Source organism: Zonotrichia albicollis, chromosome 3, assembly GCF_047830755.1.
Source record: "Zonotrichia albicollis isolate bZonAlb1 chromosome 3, bZonAlb1.hap1, whole genome shotgun sequence".
In the NCBI taxonomy this organism is placed as follows: domain Eukaryota; kingdom Metazoa; phylum Chordata; class Aves; order Passeriformes; family Passerellidae; genus Zonotrichia; species Zonotrichia albicollis.
The window spans coordinates 15330944-15347695 of NC_133821.1; the positions used below are offsets into that span (position 1 = coordinate 15330944).

At 46.1% G+C, this 16752-nt stretch overlaps 2 protein-coding genes across 10 annotated transcripts in view; one reads left to right on the forward strand and one right to left on the reverse strand.

Annotated features, from left to right (window-relative positions):
• LIN9 (lin-9 DREAM MuvB core complex component) overlaps positions 1–16399 on the forward strand; it is a 62529-nt gene extending 46130 nt beyond the window's left edge. Inside the window, exons 13-19 of one of the 9 annotated variants that reach the window (XM_074536810.1) lie at positions 178–360; positions 450–547; positions 1818–5164; positions 13678–13934; positions 14960–15056; positions 15161–15204; positions 15630–16399. In XM_074536810.1, the coding sequence (XP_074392911.1) occupies positions 178–360; positions 450–547; positions 1818–1923 (387 nt within the window). In that variant the 3' untranslated portion in view covers positions 1924–5164; positions 13678–13934; positions 14960–15056; positions 15161–15204; positions 15630–16399. Of the gene's footprint in view, positions 1–177; positions 361–449; positions 548–1817; positions 5165–13677; positions 13947–14959 lie in introns of all 9 variants that reach the window. The other 8 variants (XM_074536811.1, XM_074536806.1, XM_074536809.1 and 5 more) reach the window with 8 other exon arrangements.
• MIXL1 (Mix paired-like homeobox) lies at positions 5236–6795 on the reverse strand. The gene is made up of 2 exons (XM_005488531.4): positions 6067–6795; positions 5236–5989 (listed from the first exon to the last, which is right to left on the reverse strand). Exons 1-2 carry the CDS (start codon positions 6352–6354, stop codon positions 5588–5590), a joined length of 690 nt encoding a protein of 229 aa, XP_005488588.1. The 5' UTR covers positions 6355–6795; the 3' UTR covers positions 5236–5587.
• Positions 16400–16752: the final 353 nt, after the last annotated feature.

Here is a 16752-nt window from a genome sequence, read left to right on the forward strand (position 1 = left end):
CTGCAATAAGGTGACAATAATTGATGACCCCGACGTGATTCGGGGCAACAGACATACATTAAAAAAAACAGCACTGTGTACTGTAGACACACAAACTTTTTGGAATCATGTCATTTCACACATCCACTAAATGCAAAGGACATGTTCATTGTTAATTCCTCCCCTTCATATCTGCAGCTTGCTCCTGACCAGGGCCTCCAGCCTGCTGACCAGCCCACAGACCTGAGGCGCCGGTGTGAGGAGGAAGCTCAGGAGGTCGTCAGACAAGCAAATACCTTGTCAACAGGACAGCTCTGTGTGGAGAGTGAAAATTTAACTGATCTTATCTCCAGACTTACAGCAATATTACTGCAAATTAAGGTAAAAAAAAAAGTTTGCACAAAATAGCTTCTTCTGTACAATGCCTATGTGCCGAACTGTGAGAACATTTTTGTTTTCTTCTTCTACAGTGTCTAGCAGAAGGAGGTGATCTGAATTCCTTTGAATTTAAATCACTAACAGATTCATTAAATGACATTAAGAATTCAATAGACTCCTCAAATATCAGGTATTACTTTTTGAATATTTAATTCTTAATTACACGCTGTGTGATAGTTCTGACTGTATTTTAGAGGTGAACATTGATTATAATTAAAGGTTTAATCTGGTAACTTTTACTTATAGGAAGGGTTCCATCTAAAAGGGGGGCTTCTTAAATGAGCAGTTTTCTTTTTGAATCTATCACTGAAGTAACATGTTAAAAAAAGTTAAGTGCTAAATTGATGCAGCAACAACTAGATTTTCTTGTTCTTTAGTAATTTATGACAACTAAAAACTTGTTTTAGAACATTGTCTGATTTTGAAATCTCACTAGTAATACAAGTATTTGAAACCAGAGAACAGTACAATTTCAGTATTCTTTTAGCATACTCAGCCTCTTGTCTGTAAATATCAAAAGGTGGCATATGAGACAATTAGAGGTTCTGAGCAGCTTCCATTGGCAAGATTTTAAGCCAAGAAACAGAAGAGCAGCCATATTTTGCCAGATCAAAGGCCAGTCTAGTCTAGATGGGCCATTTTTCAACAGTTGTCACAGGCAGCTGCCTGAGGAGGCATCATAAAAATAGCAAAAATGTGGTAGCAAGAGAGTGGTGGTACTTGTCTGGAGTACCCTGCAGCCTCCAGCAATTTGTGACAAGCATTTTATGCTGCTAAATTATGTAATTTAGAAAATAAATCTAAATGCTAAGTGGGTTTTTTTAATATCCTCACTACTTGTATTGCTACATAATAATGGGAGGCTGTACACATGAATTTTTAATTTTTTTTCCCAAAGATAGTAGGATGGCCTTTTGATTTCAATATAGTTATTGAGAAATGCTGTTTTATAGCAATTTTCATTAGGAAAAACAAAACCAAACCTCAGACATTAGCGAAACTTCTTTATAATCAACCCTGCAAATTGCATATTGGAATTGATTCAAGTAAAGGTTGATGTGCCCAGCAAAGTGATGATGTTTCCATTTCGTGGGAATATGTGTTCCATTTCACTTATTTTGGCCATTTTAGCATCTCTTCATAATATTTTAATTTCACTAGCTCTGGTCTTGTTAGAACCTTACTTTACAGTGACTCTTGATTTCTGGCAGTTGTTTGTGCAAGTTGTGTTTTCCCACATTTCTGTGTCAAGCTGCATTTGTATGTACTGCTCTCTGATTCACCTGAATTTTTATACTGGCTAGGCTCACATCTTGATTTTGCACTGTAGAGATTTCAGACATAATTCCTACATATGGAGTTCAACATTTCTTACTTTTGTTCTTTTTTTCTTCCCACAGCTGTTTTCAGAATAACGTTGAGATCCACGTTGCACATATTCAGAGTGGTCTGAGCCAGATGGGAAACTTACATGCTTTTGCAGCCAATAACACCAACAGAGACTGAAAACTTCCTTTCAAGTGTACAGCAAGTAGTTCTGGAAAATCTTCTTCCTTTCTATAGGCTTCACCAAATACCCTAACTGCCAGAAGATAAGGGAAGAGAAAACCTCTCAGAAAGGACCCTTTTAAATATATTATATCTGCTTCTTAAGGAAACCAGCGTTACATTAGATTTCTCCATTTGTTATTCACATGCAGTAGTTTTGCTAACTGGTAATCTCTTAGTAATTGCATTGATTATAGTAAACTTGAAAGCATACTTTCATATGATTTGAACTTGGTTTTTAAAAGTTCAGGTGAATTCTGCACACCTCTTGCTGTTGGATCTCCTGGTATGTTAGAAGTGCTGAAGAGGAAATGGCTGGAGTTAGTAGGCACATGGCAGCTCTTTGTTGTGTAAAGCTCCACCTCTGTGGAGCTCTTGGGAGCTGCCAGCTCAGCCCTTGGGAAGCCCTGACCTAAGGAAGCAGCAGCAGGATACAGCCAGCAAACATAAGCTGTAAACTGGAGGATGTTGGGCAGGTCTATCGATCAGTCGATGTCTTGTTGGAACTCTTAATTTATCATAACTTATAGAAGGAGTCTAATGAAGGAATATAAAAATGGAACTGTTAACTTTCCAGAACAAGATTGGTTATGGCTTTTTTCCTGCACATGGGACAAAAGTGTTTTAGGTGGTATTTTATATAAGTGACTGGTTAAACTTACTGTTTTTCCAAATTCTTGTTTGTTTTGCACAAGTTTTAAATTAGATTACTGGTTATTCAACAATACTCACCATATATAAATATGAAGATTTTTATAATTAAAAATAACCAGTGAGGTAAACTGCAAAACTAAGAAGTGATAGCCTGCCTATACCTTTTGGAATGTTAATCTTGTAAAAAGTGTGTATTGGTTTGTTTAAATAGTCTTGTAAAGCTTCTGTGTAATGAATTGTTTCCAGATATGGATTTTCAGAGATAGCTGTAGAGATGTTTTTGATTCTTTTAGATGCCTCATTAAATAAGGTCTTTTATATGTTAATGTATAAAGAATATGTAAACAGGATTATTTTCAATTTTAAAATTTTGTATAGTTTAAAGATGCTTCTGTATTCTGTGTTGGTATTGTGCCACTGCAAAACTTTAGTGCAGAGTTTATATTTAGCTAAATTTGTTCTGTTAATTAAGAGAAATGCATAAATCTTTTATTCTCAATGAAATTTGTAACTGAATAAATTGACCTATGAGAGTTGATATATTTCACAAAAATGCAAAATTTTTTGCAGATGGTCTCAGGTCATTTTTTTAAGAGAAGCTAATTGCTGAAAATGAGATGTTATGAGGATGAGGTGAGTAGCTGTTTTAAAAGGTATTTATAAATTTACAAGGGATACTATAAAATAATGATAAACACTAATTTAGCTGAGTTACCCAGGAAAACCTGCCTCTCATAGTGCAATAGAACATCACAGTGGTCCCTGCAGTTGTTTTGTAATTATATCACTCATTTTTCTGTGTTGTTTGATAAAGACAGAAAGGAGTCCTCTGCCACCACCCTTTTCATGTAAACAGAGAAAGGTGCCAAAGCCTAATTTAAGGTACATTAGTTTAGTCAGGCAGGAAAGGATCTGCTCTACAGCTAACTCAGGAAGAAGGAACCCTGGCACCCCTGAACTCAGGTGTCTGCTGCTCCCTGTGCTCTGATCCCCTCCTGCTGCTGGGACTCAAGCTCAGCATGAGCACTGACTGCTTGTGGGGAGCAGGACTTGAGTAGGAAACACCAGGAGGGTAACGGGGCCCTGCTGATGGCAAACATCCCAAACTGAGGGGGAGACAAGTTGTAGATACCAGAGGATTTAGGAACCTGCTTTTCACGGCAAACCTTTATCCTACTGGACACAGAATACATTGCAATAACCACCACACTCCCATCTCTGATTCCTTGAGTATGATGGTTTTTACATGTGGATACTTAAATATGCTCTCCAGCATGTTCTCTGTTGCTGTGGGTTTTTTGATTATTGGAGGGTAGTATACCATAGAAAGATCTGTCATTTGTGATTAGCCAGTTACCTTCACATATCATTTATCCCACTCATGTAGGCAATGTGAATATACACATCTTTTCTTTTCTTTGCAAGGCTGCATTTCTCCTTGCTTGGGTCAGAGTTAATGTTGAATCTTGGTGACAGTAACAAATCCAACTCCTTTTGCTGAGTGTGCCCCAAGCATAGCAGGAGTCTCAGGAGCTCACTGCAACTAGCATACATGAAGTCTGCAGAACAAGTTACTTTGATTTATTATAATCAGTAAACCTGAATTTACCCTGAGCCCCCAGGAAACCATGGTCTCATTTTCTGTCTCTTCCTGCAAGAGCTTCTCTCCTGGGGCTTGCCTGATCCCCAGCATAGCACCCAAGTCCACTTGGGACAGGTGATGCCTGAGGTAGGTTGGTTGGGTTTTGGTTCATGTTTTTTTCAAGGGTAGCTCTGGGGTTTTTTTTGATGGACAGTACTAATCAGCAACCCTGCCATGCCACTGCACCTTGCAGTCCAAGCAGCATTCAGCTGTCCCAGGTCTCACAGCACAGGTATGTTATGGGGTGGCGCTGAGGGATTTTGTGAATTGGTATCCTTATTCTGTGGGGCTTGATTCCTGGTACAGGGTATTTCATTTTTCCTGTGCTTCTGGCATTTGGGTGCTTTTCCATACTTTATAACTTGCTTTGCTAGGCTCTGAAGTACTGTTTTGTAAGCAGGAAGAATTTGGCTTATGCTCAAAATACATACAGAGTAATGTGTCCTTTCTCAATAAATTGAATTAGAGGAGAGACTTCTGTTGTTTCTGGTTTTGCCATTCTCAGTGCAGAGCCATTCAGCCCATGAGTGAACAGCTTCTGAGCAGTCCCTGCCTACAGCTAAAGCACCCTTACAGTGTCCACAAAATGCTCCCATTTCTCTTAGTTTAACATTATCCTTGGCTTAAGTGGCAGACCTGGAGGCTTTTGTCTGAGCACTTGAGATCTGGAGGTTTGTATTACTTAGGCTAGACATTCCCATTTTCATTTAGGGATGGGGATGTTTGTTTAGGGCAGATTTAAGACAAATACTGACAGAGAAAGTTTAAGGCAGTTTCTGTAACCTGTCCTTTGGGCCCCTTAGGTCTCTTACCAACACCTGAACTGCAGCCATAGCTCTCCAGGACCTGGGAGGAGAAGCTGCAGCTGATATCTACCACTCCTCGACTCCACCATCAGCCACGGTAAGAAACCTTGCCCCTGCACCAGGTACACACACAAGCAGATCAAAAATGTAAACCTTTATTTTCTTGGTCAAAAAACCCCGACAGACCACATTTTTTTATGACAAGCCCCCATCCCCAAAACACAGTGGATTTGGGTTAACTTTTTGGCTAAAGAAGGTTAAATAGATACACTAAACATGATACAAGAAAGCTTTAAATACAGTGTAAAAAGATGCCCTCAGCTGATGGAGCCGACCCGTATCTCTCTTAAATAAATACGTACAATCAGTTAGTAGCGGATAAAGTGCAACAGTGGCAGAGCAGCAGTGAGGTAGCGCGATGTGTGACTGCTCCCCGCCCGAGCAGCGGAACGGGCTCCGGCGGGAGGGCTCAACCCGCCCGGTTTAACTCCTGCCGGTGCCGGTCCCGCCGCAGCGGCGCTCACAGAGCGCGGAAAGCGCCGAGCGCGTTCTCCTCCCACTCCGAGCCCGACTCCGAGTAGCCGCTGGTGTCCTCGGCGTCCGACACGGGCGAGTACTGCCCGCAGAAGGCGCGGGCCGGCGGGAAGGGGCCGGCGGCGCTCCCCGCGAACGGGCCGGGCTCCGGCTGGCCGGGCGGGAAGCCCTCGAAGCCGGGGCCGGGGGGGAAGCCGGCGGCCGGCGGCCACGCGTAGGGGGCCGAGCCGTCCTCCGTGCGGGCGGCCGCGGGGAGGGCGCAGCGGGGCCGCTGCAGGGCGGCGAAGCGGGGCGGCCGCGGGCAGCCCGGCGGTGGCGGCGCGGCGGGGCCGGGGCGGGGCGGGCCCCGCTGGCGGCGGGACTTGGCGCGGCGGTTCTGGAACCACACCTGGGGAGAGAGGGCGGCGGTGAGCGCGGCGCGGCTGCTCCCGCGGCATCGGGCGCGGCACGGCCGGCGCCCCTCACCTGGATGCGGGACTCGGGGATCTGCGTGGCGTCGGCCAGTTTCTCCCGCAGGTAGATGTCAGGGTACATGGTGTCCTGGAAAACCAGCTCCAGCGTCTCCAGCTGCGCCGCCGTGAAGCTCGTCCGCTTCCGACGCTGCGAGGTCGCCGGCGCCCCCTCGGACGGCTCGGCCGGGGGAAGCGCCCTGAGGGCGGGCGAGGCCGGGCCGGGCCCGCCGCCCCCCGGCCACCTGCCCGCGGGGAAGGCGGGCGGCTCCGCCGGGGGCTCCCCGAAGCGCAGCGCGGCCATGGCAGCGGCGAGGAGCGGGCTCGGCCGGCCGGCCGTGCTTTATAGCCGGGGAGGGGGCTCGGGAGGGGCGGGGGTGCGAGGGGCGGCCCGGCCCGCGGGAAGGTGAGCGCCGGGCTCCCCGCCGGGCCCGCGCCCCGGGCTGCCCGTGGGGTGCCCGGCGGGGCGGCCCCTGCCTTGCCTTGCCCAGCCCAGAGGAGTCAGTGATGCTCTAAGCGTGCCCCTCGGGGGTGGGTGATGGCTGGCAGCCCTCGGCTCCCCGCCCGACACACAGACAGCAGGAGGGAGCAGGGAGCGGGCTTTGCATCCGCACGCAAAACAGCTGGGTGTTGGGAGTTTGGCCCCCCGGAGAGGACCAAAACAGCGGCTCGGCTGTTTCTAATTCAGCGTCTGGGCTGGTCGGGTTATGGAGTTCACTTATGGAGGTAGATGCTCTGGAGCAGCTGACTGCTTTGGCAAGTCAAGGATCGTGCATGGTGTGAGACATAAAGCAAACATGAGTTATCTCTTCCCGTGGCCGTGACTGCTCCGCTTGCAGCGCTTCACTGCCAGCTGTGCGGGTGGTGTACAGATTCCTGCTGCTGCAAAAACTTCTCTTTCTTTTTAAGATGCACGTTAAATGCAGCTGGAGAGCCTTAGCAGAGGCAGGCAGGGCAGAGGCAGACATCGATGTCATCACCTTTTCCACCACTTGCTAATGCCTTTACACATTGCACTGGCACATCCCATGTGCCTCTGCCAAAACTGATTCCCAGATGAGAGGTCTTGTGCTGAAACGCTGCCTGCACACCCCAACAACACCAAGGCACTTAAAATGGTTTGTCTTCTTATTACTTTTTATAGCTGTCTCCCAAGAAAAATTACTTTGTACAGAAAATCATGTAGCAATTGTTAAAAGCTGTTTTTAGAAGTTTTGTTCCTAAAACATTTGTGCTTTTACATGTGCAGCAGCCCAGATGCTTTCATGCCTGAAGTTTCTAGGTTGTTCCCAAAATCATGGGCTGTAGCCTGCAGACAGGAGTCGGACCCATAAGAGTTGAGCAATGTTCTCAGCAGTGTAACAAGAGGTGGTGAGAAAGGGCACAGGTGAGTGGGGCTCCAGAAAGCACAGACAGCATTATTTAAGGTTTTTAGTGCAAAACTCATTGAATCACTCTGCAGATTGCTTGCAGATTTAGAAGATGCCACAGGTGGCAGCAAAAGAGAATTATTCCAGATTAAATTTACATGATGAATGTTTTATTGTATTTTACATCAAATAATATTCTGCAAAACATAGCAGAGGTTTCTTTTCTGAAGGATTTAATCCTGCTTGGAATTATGTCTTTATAAGAATATAGTTTCTAGGATTTGGTTAAGGTTGATTAAGGCAGCCAGACAGAGAGCGGGTTTTTGAGGAAATGTGTTTTTTCACACACACACGTGTTTTTCTTGCAGCAGCAGCCCAGGCTTAAGGAGCTGCTGGCACCACAGGCCCCCCACTGTTCACCCCTGTGCTGCTGCCTTCCCTTTAGCTGAGCATGTGTCAATCCACACAGTGTGCTCAGGGAATTTACCCAAGTTAAATTAACTGTACAGCAACAACAGCTGGGCTTGGTTGGTTGGGTTTTTTCAATCCAGATCTGGCATTCCTACCTTTGAGTTATCAATGCCCCCAGGATGGCTGTACAAGTGAGAGAACACTGCCAGATGGAGCAGGAGGGAAATGAGGGGATCCCATCTGGGGTGCTTCTACCTGGATCTGATTCTGAGCTAGCAGAGAACAAAACTGAGACAGACTGCCCAGGAGCGTGGTGGTTTTCAGTGTCAGACTTCCCATTGAGACAGCTGCCAATGTATATTGAACAGATACTCAGGAAAGAGTGAGTACTGGGAGCTAATAGACCTGTTCCCAACTCATAACCTGGAAATGGGCTGACTCTTTGATCTCTGGCTACTGTGACATCCTTCAGACCAAAAGCCTCCTCTGTTCCCTTGCCCTTTATGGTTCCAGAGGTGTTCCAACAGCTGTCTTGTGACAGCAGCTGACACACTTCCCTTGGTGAGGAAAACAACAGTGAGGCTTCCCAGGCCTGAAAACTTTCTTTGGGAGACACAGAGGTAACAATTATAGCCTTTTAAAAACTCTACATTGTTACAATGAAAGTAAAATAACTTCCACACCCTACATTTTGTGGCATTCCGCATTGTCCGTGGATGCAGTGTGACCTGTGGCTCTGCCCTGTGGAATGGGAAACTGTGTGTGAGTGAATTGTGGGCAGAACCCCTGGTGCAGCCCAGGATTGCACACACAGGCCCTGGCTGTGGGGTTCCCACTCAGACTCCTCATTACCTGGCTACAGACAGTTGTATTTTCTAGCAGATGTGCCTGTGAGTGGATGAGAGTGCTCTGAGCAGGTCAGGCTCTGCTGCCTGTCTGCAGGTGCTGACTTCTGTTTATTCTAGTCTGCCTCAGTTTCCCTGTCTGGGCTGGCTGGCTATTACCAGCATGTTCCCATATCTTGGTGATGAGTTCCTTTCTGCTTTCCAGTGCTATGTGCTTTTGCAAAAGCAGAGCAATTCTGGAGCAAGACCAGAGCACAGGAATTATATTTTCCTTTTCTTTTTGCTCACAGCATCACACATTAATTTTTGTCAGTGGGATCCTTGTGGCCACCCTTCTATATTGGCATGGTCTGAAACAGGTCTAAGATTGAATAAAAGCAAGGGGGACAGTACTGATTGTAAAGGAGCACAATCAGTACTCAGTACAGTACACTTGTAAAGGAGTGTGCTTTAGGTGGACAGAAGAATAGGAGGCTTCTGCCTCCTCCCAGGCAAGCAGGATGACATGAAAGACAGCTCCTTGCTTCCTTCTGGCAGTTCTGTCCCCTCCCAATGCTGGCACACTTCTCCACAGCTCCCACAGAGAATCATCCCATGATGTCCCAAAAGCTGTGCCTGTGGGGTAGTGCAGTGTGCCTCCTGCAGCAAGGAAAATGTGCTGTGTCTGGATTCAGTGGAGTTTCCCTCACAAGTAGTTTTCCATCCTGCTGTGCCCTTTGTAGGCTGACAAAGAAGTTTTTGATGCCTTGTAGGTGCCAACATCTGCATGGACTCATACCCAGGTAAGGGCTGGAAGCATTTAGAAGACATTCAGTTTTGTCCTTTCCTGTTTTCAGGCTTGCTTTTATTTGTGTCCCACCAAGGTAAAAAGAAGGATTTTATGTCTTCCCTCAAGAAGCAGAAGATGTGACAGAAGTCCAGAAGTGGCTTGCTTTTTGAAATTAACATGGCACAAACTAAGAGAGCTATCTCTAAAGGAAAAGCAGACTGCCTTGTGCTGATATGAAAAATTACAGGCTACTTCAGAAGCTGTTTACACTGATCTTCACTCTGTTTGTCAGGAGAGAAACTTCTGGTGCTTTTGTCTGTGCTGGGAGTGCCTCAGCAGTGAGGCATGTGTGCCAAGAGGACTCACAACACAAAATGTGCCTGTAGCTGCAATGAAACAGCTCTGAGCTTCAGCTGGAGGACACACTCTCACATCACTGCTGCCAGCTCTGAGCATCCAGCAAGGGCAAGACAGCCTGTGAAACACCAAGGCTGTGGAGCAGCAGGGGGAGATGGGCCCTGTGGTGAGTTTCAACCTTTTGTCAAGCTGAGGAGGTTCTCTCAGGCTCTTGGTGCTACAAAGTCATCTTTTAAATGTGCAGCTGAAGATGCTGCTTTATGTGACTTGAGGAGCTGAGCTTGGGAAGATCTCAGAATGCAGTGTGACCTGCAGTCATGGCTTTGCTGACAAGACAAACACAGCCCTTGAAATAACCAACATGTGAGCAGTTCTGCTGCTCAGTCCTGGAGGGAATGGGACACCTGGGGATTGGCCATACAGTGATTTGTAACCAGCCCTGCAGCCTTGGCTGTGTTCAAACTCCTCTGGCTTGCAGATGTCACATCACCCTGTTCCTTCTGGGGCTCTGCAGGGACACAGTTTGTGCACAGTCTTTTGTCATTCCAGCAAGGTTTATTGTTTTCTGCAGGGACACAGTTTGTGCACAGTCTTTTGTCATTCCAGCAAGGTTTATTGTTTTCTTTCTGGTGACTGTCTTCAACATGAATTCTCTGGTCACTAAACCTGAGATTGAGGTTTTTAGAAGTGGAGATTTAGCAGTCTGCTGTCAACTTGAGTAAATTTGCAAAGATTTGGTATCTTGGAGATCTCAGTTTCTACATCAGTTTTAATTGAAATTGGCCAAAAAGTTCAAATCTCATCACAGAATCATAGAAAGGTTTGGGTTGGAAAGGACCTTAAAAAATCATCAACCCCACAGACAAGGCTGATCAGAGCCCCATCCAACCTGGCCTTGAACACTTCCAGGATGGGGCATCCACAACTTCTCTGGGCAACCTGTGCCAGGGCCTCACCACCCTCACAGTGAAGAATTTCCTCCTAATACTTAATCTAAACCTCAAATCTCAGTTTGAAGCCATTCACCCTTGTCCTGTCGTGACATGCCCTTGCAAAGAGTCCCTCTCAATGTATTAGGATACTGACCAAAAAAAAGGGACAGTGGTCACACAAACCTGATTTCATTAATTTAGAGAAAGTTTAAGAAAAAATAAAACCATATTTTTGCTGTTAAGACTTAAGTTTAAGTATCCCTGAATAGCTTGTCTCTGAAGAAGCAATCCCTGGATAATTACCCTACAAATTAAATTAATTGTAGTCCAGACACATTTTCATGGTTGCATATATAACTACATTTGCTCCAGAGTTTCTGCTGGCAGGAAAATACCATATAATTTCCAGCTTCTCTAGCAGGGCCCTGATAGCAAAAATTGTTAATGCATGCTAGGCTTAGGTTTTGAGGTTTTTTTCATTCTGCCTAAGAGGAAATCTTTGTATGAATACTTAATTTCCCTTTGATTGCTTCTAGTCATTGTGACAAAGCTCTTTACAACCTCGAAATGCTTTTAGAGGTTTATCAGGTCTTTCCAATGTGCAGACACAAGATCTATATATTGAAGCCCATCCCAGCTTTTAGGTAGAGTTCTGAGATCTCACAATGATGTCATGTTTTTAATTTAGAGTTGTCATTTTTCTAGTCCTCACAGCTTTAACAAGACAGAGCTTGAGCAGGGTGGGCTGTGTGTAGTCCTCACTCTGGCATGGTGGTTTGCAGGTGCCTTGAAATAAATTCCTGGAAGGCCCAAGCTGCCTGTCCATTGTGGATATTCAGGTGTGTCCCTGCCAGAGTCCTGTGCAGGGAAGAAGGGACTTGCTTTGCTGCTCAGCCCAGGGAGAGTGTTCAGCTCCAGCTGGGACACAGTGAGGGGACACAGCCAGGTCAGAAATGGGACCTGGCCATGCTCCAGGCTGTCCCAGTGGGTGTCCAGGTGCCTGAGCCCTGGGGAGTGAAAGGGAGGTGGTGCTGTCGGTGTCCTGAGTGTGACTTTGGCCAAGGGGCTGAACCCCTTTCAGCACTTCTGTATGGTACAGAAGGTACAATGGGCACATCCCCAGTGCCATGGAGAACCAGAACAATGTCAAAACCAGAACCTGAGCACTGGGGAGTGAAAGGGAGGTGGTGCTGTCACAGTGTCCTGAGAGTGACCTTGGCCCAGGGGCTGGGCTGAACCCCTTTCAGCACTTCTGTCCTGGTACAAAAGGTATATTGGGCACATCCTCAGTGCCATGGAGAACCAGAACAGTGCCAGAGCCTGGTGATAGCAATCCCCAGCACAGGTTATTTCAGGTTTGCCCAGCAGCTCTGTGCACAGACAGAGCGTTAAAATAAATGCAACGTGACCAGAGGTTATGTTCTCTCTGAAAGATGCCTGCCTTGCTTGGCTCAGACCTGATGACCTCTATAAATGCACAATCTATTTTCCTTTGAACATTCAGCTGTGTCCCCTTGGCTTTGGGCACGAGGAACTAATAGTGTGTTGTGACTTTAGCCCTGTGCTTAGGAGGGGGATGTGACTTGGTGGGGTGAGCCATTTCCTGGGAGGTGTGAGACGTGACTTCAAGACCTGCTGGTGCCGTTCGTGTATTGCGCTCCGAGGAGTTGATAAGAGCTTCAGACACACAGAGAGCCTCGGAGGAAGCCGTGGTGGAGGCGGGGAGGTGCAAAACCGCGGCGAATGCATATGAAAAGATCAAGGGGCTGTATTTGCTAAACCCCAGCAGCAACAGAGCTGGGGCTGATGCCCAGGTTCAGAGAGCACCCAGACACAGCAACAGGGCAACAGCAGAGCGTGTCTGATGGCTGGCAGCTGGCTCCCTACCATCGGAGGGAGAGGAGGATTCAGGATTTGGGAGTGGAAGGGAGATAACAGCAAATGGTGGGGGTGGGAAGAGGGAAAGGTCAATAGAGAGGAAGCTACCTGGAGATAGGAGGGCCTGGCTGAAAGAGCGTGGGATGTTTAGTGTTGAATTTAAATATACTTAAACCTCAGCTTAACTTTGGGTTTTGAGATAGCCTGAGAGTGGCAGGGTGAATGTACCTGACCCTCACTGATGATTCTGAAGTGAGGGGACATCCCACCAGCAAACCCTAGGCATAAACAAACCCTTGTTGCAATTTCTCTGTGTGCCTTCTCTGATTTTACATTTATATTTAATTTATCAGAGAACCTAAAGCTTCTATTTAATAGAATTTACTGTATTGCTTTGCTTACTCACAAGCTCTGAACAAGGTCATTCCCAACTCTGAGATATTTTCCTTAATGAAGATTTGCTGAGAACTGTTGGTGCAGGTGGTTGTGTATACACAAAATAACAGCATTATGCAAACTCCCAAGAATGTTTAATTAATTTACTGTGAAAGCAAAGGAATATATTTGCAGATGAACAAAAAGAAAAAAAAAGAAAGAAGGAAGAAGATAAGAACAGAAGAGCTAAGGAAAAAGACAGGACCATGTTTTCCTCCTTTTCATTCAGCACCTACTTAGGAGAGGCAGCCTGCCAGGGTGCAGCCAGAATACACACACAGAGTAGGGCAGGCAGGGGATGGATAGCAAAGAGGCCACATTCTCCTCTAACAGCACTGGATAACACCATGAAAAACTCCAAACACTCCCTTCTCTTCCCTTTTTCAGGCTCCTTAGCCTTAGCAAGCAGTGCTAGGGCATTGTTTTCTACCTTTTCTTGGCAGGCTCTTAAACCCTTATCATCATCCCCTGCATGTGGTAAGCTCTTCCTTCTACTCCAACTTAACAAATGAGTCACAAGTCTCTGTTTGTCTTTCAGTGTTTGGTATCTGAGAGCATCAGCTGCTGAAGTGGATGGATTTTTATGTAAATGTTTATTTATTTGTTTGTTTGTTTGTTTGTTTGTCGCAGCTTGTGTCTCATGGTTATTGAGAAAAGGATCCAAATGTGAAGCAAGTTTTGCTCCAATGGTTCAAAACCAGAAGAAAATGCACAGAACCAGAACTGGTATGGTTGGATGCCTGTTACAATATGAACACAAACCCATGATCTTTCTCTGCCCTTGGCTGCCCTGGTGCTGTTAAAACCCACCAAGTTTTCCCTCCCTGAGTAGGACTGCCTGGAGAACCCTTCATCTGGCTTCCCTGTGCTTCCCTGCTGCTTCTCAGGTATGTGCCAAGGTCAGTGCTCTGGCTTCAGTCTGATCATTCATTCTAATCTTCAGTCTAATCATTCATTCTAAATGTTTCCCACCCTCTTTTCTGATCAGTTTTGGAGATGGGGGGCTTTTAGTCTCACATAACACTTACAACAAAACCATTTTGGTTTTGTTCTTGCATTTTTTCTGGGCTCTTTTATTTCCAAGGTTTTCAAGCCTCTGTAAAGTTTGGAAGATTTTCAGGTTTAACAAGTGGATGGAACACGGGAAGTTTCTCCTGAGCTGGTGTTTTGCAGTTGATCATTAAATCAGCAGTACCACATGATCATAGCTGGGGAGTGCAGTGGTTACTATGCCATTTGATAAAGTCATTCTCTCCTGTGCATGAATTGACTCATATTTCTTTGCTATTTAAAGTCAAATTAAAGAGAAGTGCCACGCAACACACTTGGTAGGCATTATTTCCGTGGGTTATCCTGACTTTTGTGAGCCCACAGCACAGTTTTCTGGTGCCTGACTCACAGAGAAGCTCCATGAATTTGCACAGATCAGTATCTCCATCCTCCTCCCCCACTATCCTGTCCCCTGCCTCAGCCATCCCAGATAATTTTGTCCAACAGAGTCCTGTGACTCCTCCTTGGATCACTCCTCTGGGAAGGGCACTCTCATGTCCCTGCCTCCAGCCTGCACCACTGCCCCCCTGGGCTGCCCTGCTCATTCCCTCACTCCCATTTTACATCACAGCTGGTTTTCTTCCCCTTTTATTCAAGCTCAACTCCTCTGCTTTTATTTCTGGCAGGGTTATTTTTCTATTTGAGTTTGGCTCTGTTTGCCAAGGCCGCACCCTTGTCACCTCCTTATTCTGATCCTCTCCTTTGTTGACTAAAGGCCTTCCTCTCCTTCCTTTTATCGGTACTTTTATCTCTTTCTCCATTATCTTTTAGTCCCCTTGATTCTTACCCCTCTCTTTTGCACATGACCCAGCTTGTTTTACTTGTGTTACTTGGAGGATTTAAGACTTTTTCTCCTTGACAGCTTTTCTTCCCTGCCCCTGGAAGGCTCTCTGTGCTGCTGGACATGTGGCAAAGAGCAAATGCATTTATTGCTGCAGATGGGACAGCTGCAATCCGAGGTGGATGGAGAGTGACTCCAGGCTGGGGTGATCTCAGCAGATCTCTACTGCCATCTTAGCCACCCCCCACATATTTACAAGACCACGTTTTTCCTCTTTTGCAGTCACATCTTTGCAGCTGGGATGCCTCTTACCTAAGGTATTTGAGGTAAGAGAAGGTTTAAAGGAATGCTGAGGGTTTGCTTGCAGGTCTGAGTGATCAAAAAAGGTGCAGCAGTGTCACAGTGTAGGTTTCTATTTGCAGTCCCACTGCTGCTGGCCTCTTTTGTCACTCACTGACAATGCCTGAAATATGGCTGTAGACAAAATGTTTGTGACAGTGGCTGGAGATTGCAAAGCTGGGCAGGATATCCCATCTATCACAGCATCACCTGGCTGGTTTGCATCGTGTGTGTCCTGGTCACTGCCAGCAAAGCAGTGTTCATGGTTTTCTGGCATTTCAAAATCACTTTATTTCTCTCAAATTTTGCCCGGATAAGGGCAGAAGTGAGAAGATAATGAGTTTTCTTTGATTAATCTCACTTGGTTAAGCTCTCCTTCCTCTGTGCTTTGTATTTTTACCAACTACTGCAGCAAGAGTCCTGGCATGTACGAAGCAGTTCAGGATAAACAGGGAACCTGCTGCCACTAAAAATCCTGACAGACCAAGGACTGATCCTACCTGCTCACAGAGCTTGATTTTGCATCTCTTCAGCCAAATGGTGATCTTCCCTCTGGCTGCATGGAGCAGACTCCTGCTTTAGGGACCAGGGTAATTCCTAAGAGCCACACAGGTGTCCAGCCAAGCAAACCCTCCCTGAATGTTGCACTATTTCCCCATCTACTCAGCCTGACCTCCTTTACTTCAAACAAGTTTTTGCATTTCAGATTTCCACAGCAGCAAGCTGCCATTGACAGTGTGTGACCAAGTCTGGGCTGTTCAAACACACCCACACCCATCAATGCCACTGTCACTGCCTGTGACCCCATTGCTGAAGAGCAGGTGCATGGCACCCTGGCCAAGACACACAGGGCTGTTCCTAGAAGATGCCTGTTCCAGAGCTGGATTGCTGCCTGCTTCCTGCTCTCCAGGCCTTTATGTAATCTTGAAGCAGTGCAGCTTCACCAGGTTCCTTTGTCTTTGTCTAACCAAAGTGCAAAAGCTGTTTTCAGGTGGGAATTTTACTTAGGACTATGTAAAATGTGTAGGCAGAAAGTGCTGCAAAAGACCAGGTCATTCATTCCAGGCCTGAGTGAATTCTTTCCCTGTCCACACTTCTCAAACTCTGGCCCATGTTTTCAGCAGCTGGAGAAATTATCAACCACATCACACAAAAGGAAAGACTTATTCACTTTTTTTTTTTCCCCACAACATAAGGAGAGCCACTCCTGTGAAATCCTCTCCAGATCTGTGGGTCCAGGTTGCTGGTTTTCTCCATGTAGGCATGTAAAAATCATGAATTGTGAAAAAAGGAGTGATGAAGTGCTCTTTGGAGCACTTGCAGAATAGCCATAGTTTGGATAATGACAATTTTTCTTTCTCTGGGTGGAGTTTAAGCCATTTGGGAGTTGTTAATTGTACATTGATATGAACAGGAAGGGGAGCATAACATAAAGAGGACAGCAACCACCCTGAGGCTGGCTGGGAGATTTGTGTGGCTGCTGGTGTCAAATGCTGAAGCAGAAATTGGTTTGACATTTTGGAGGGGAAGGCAGT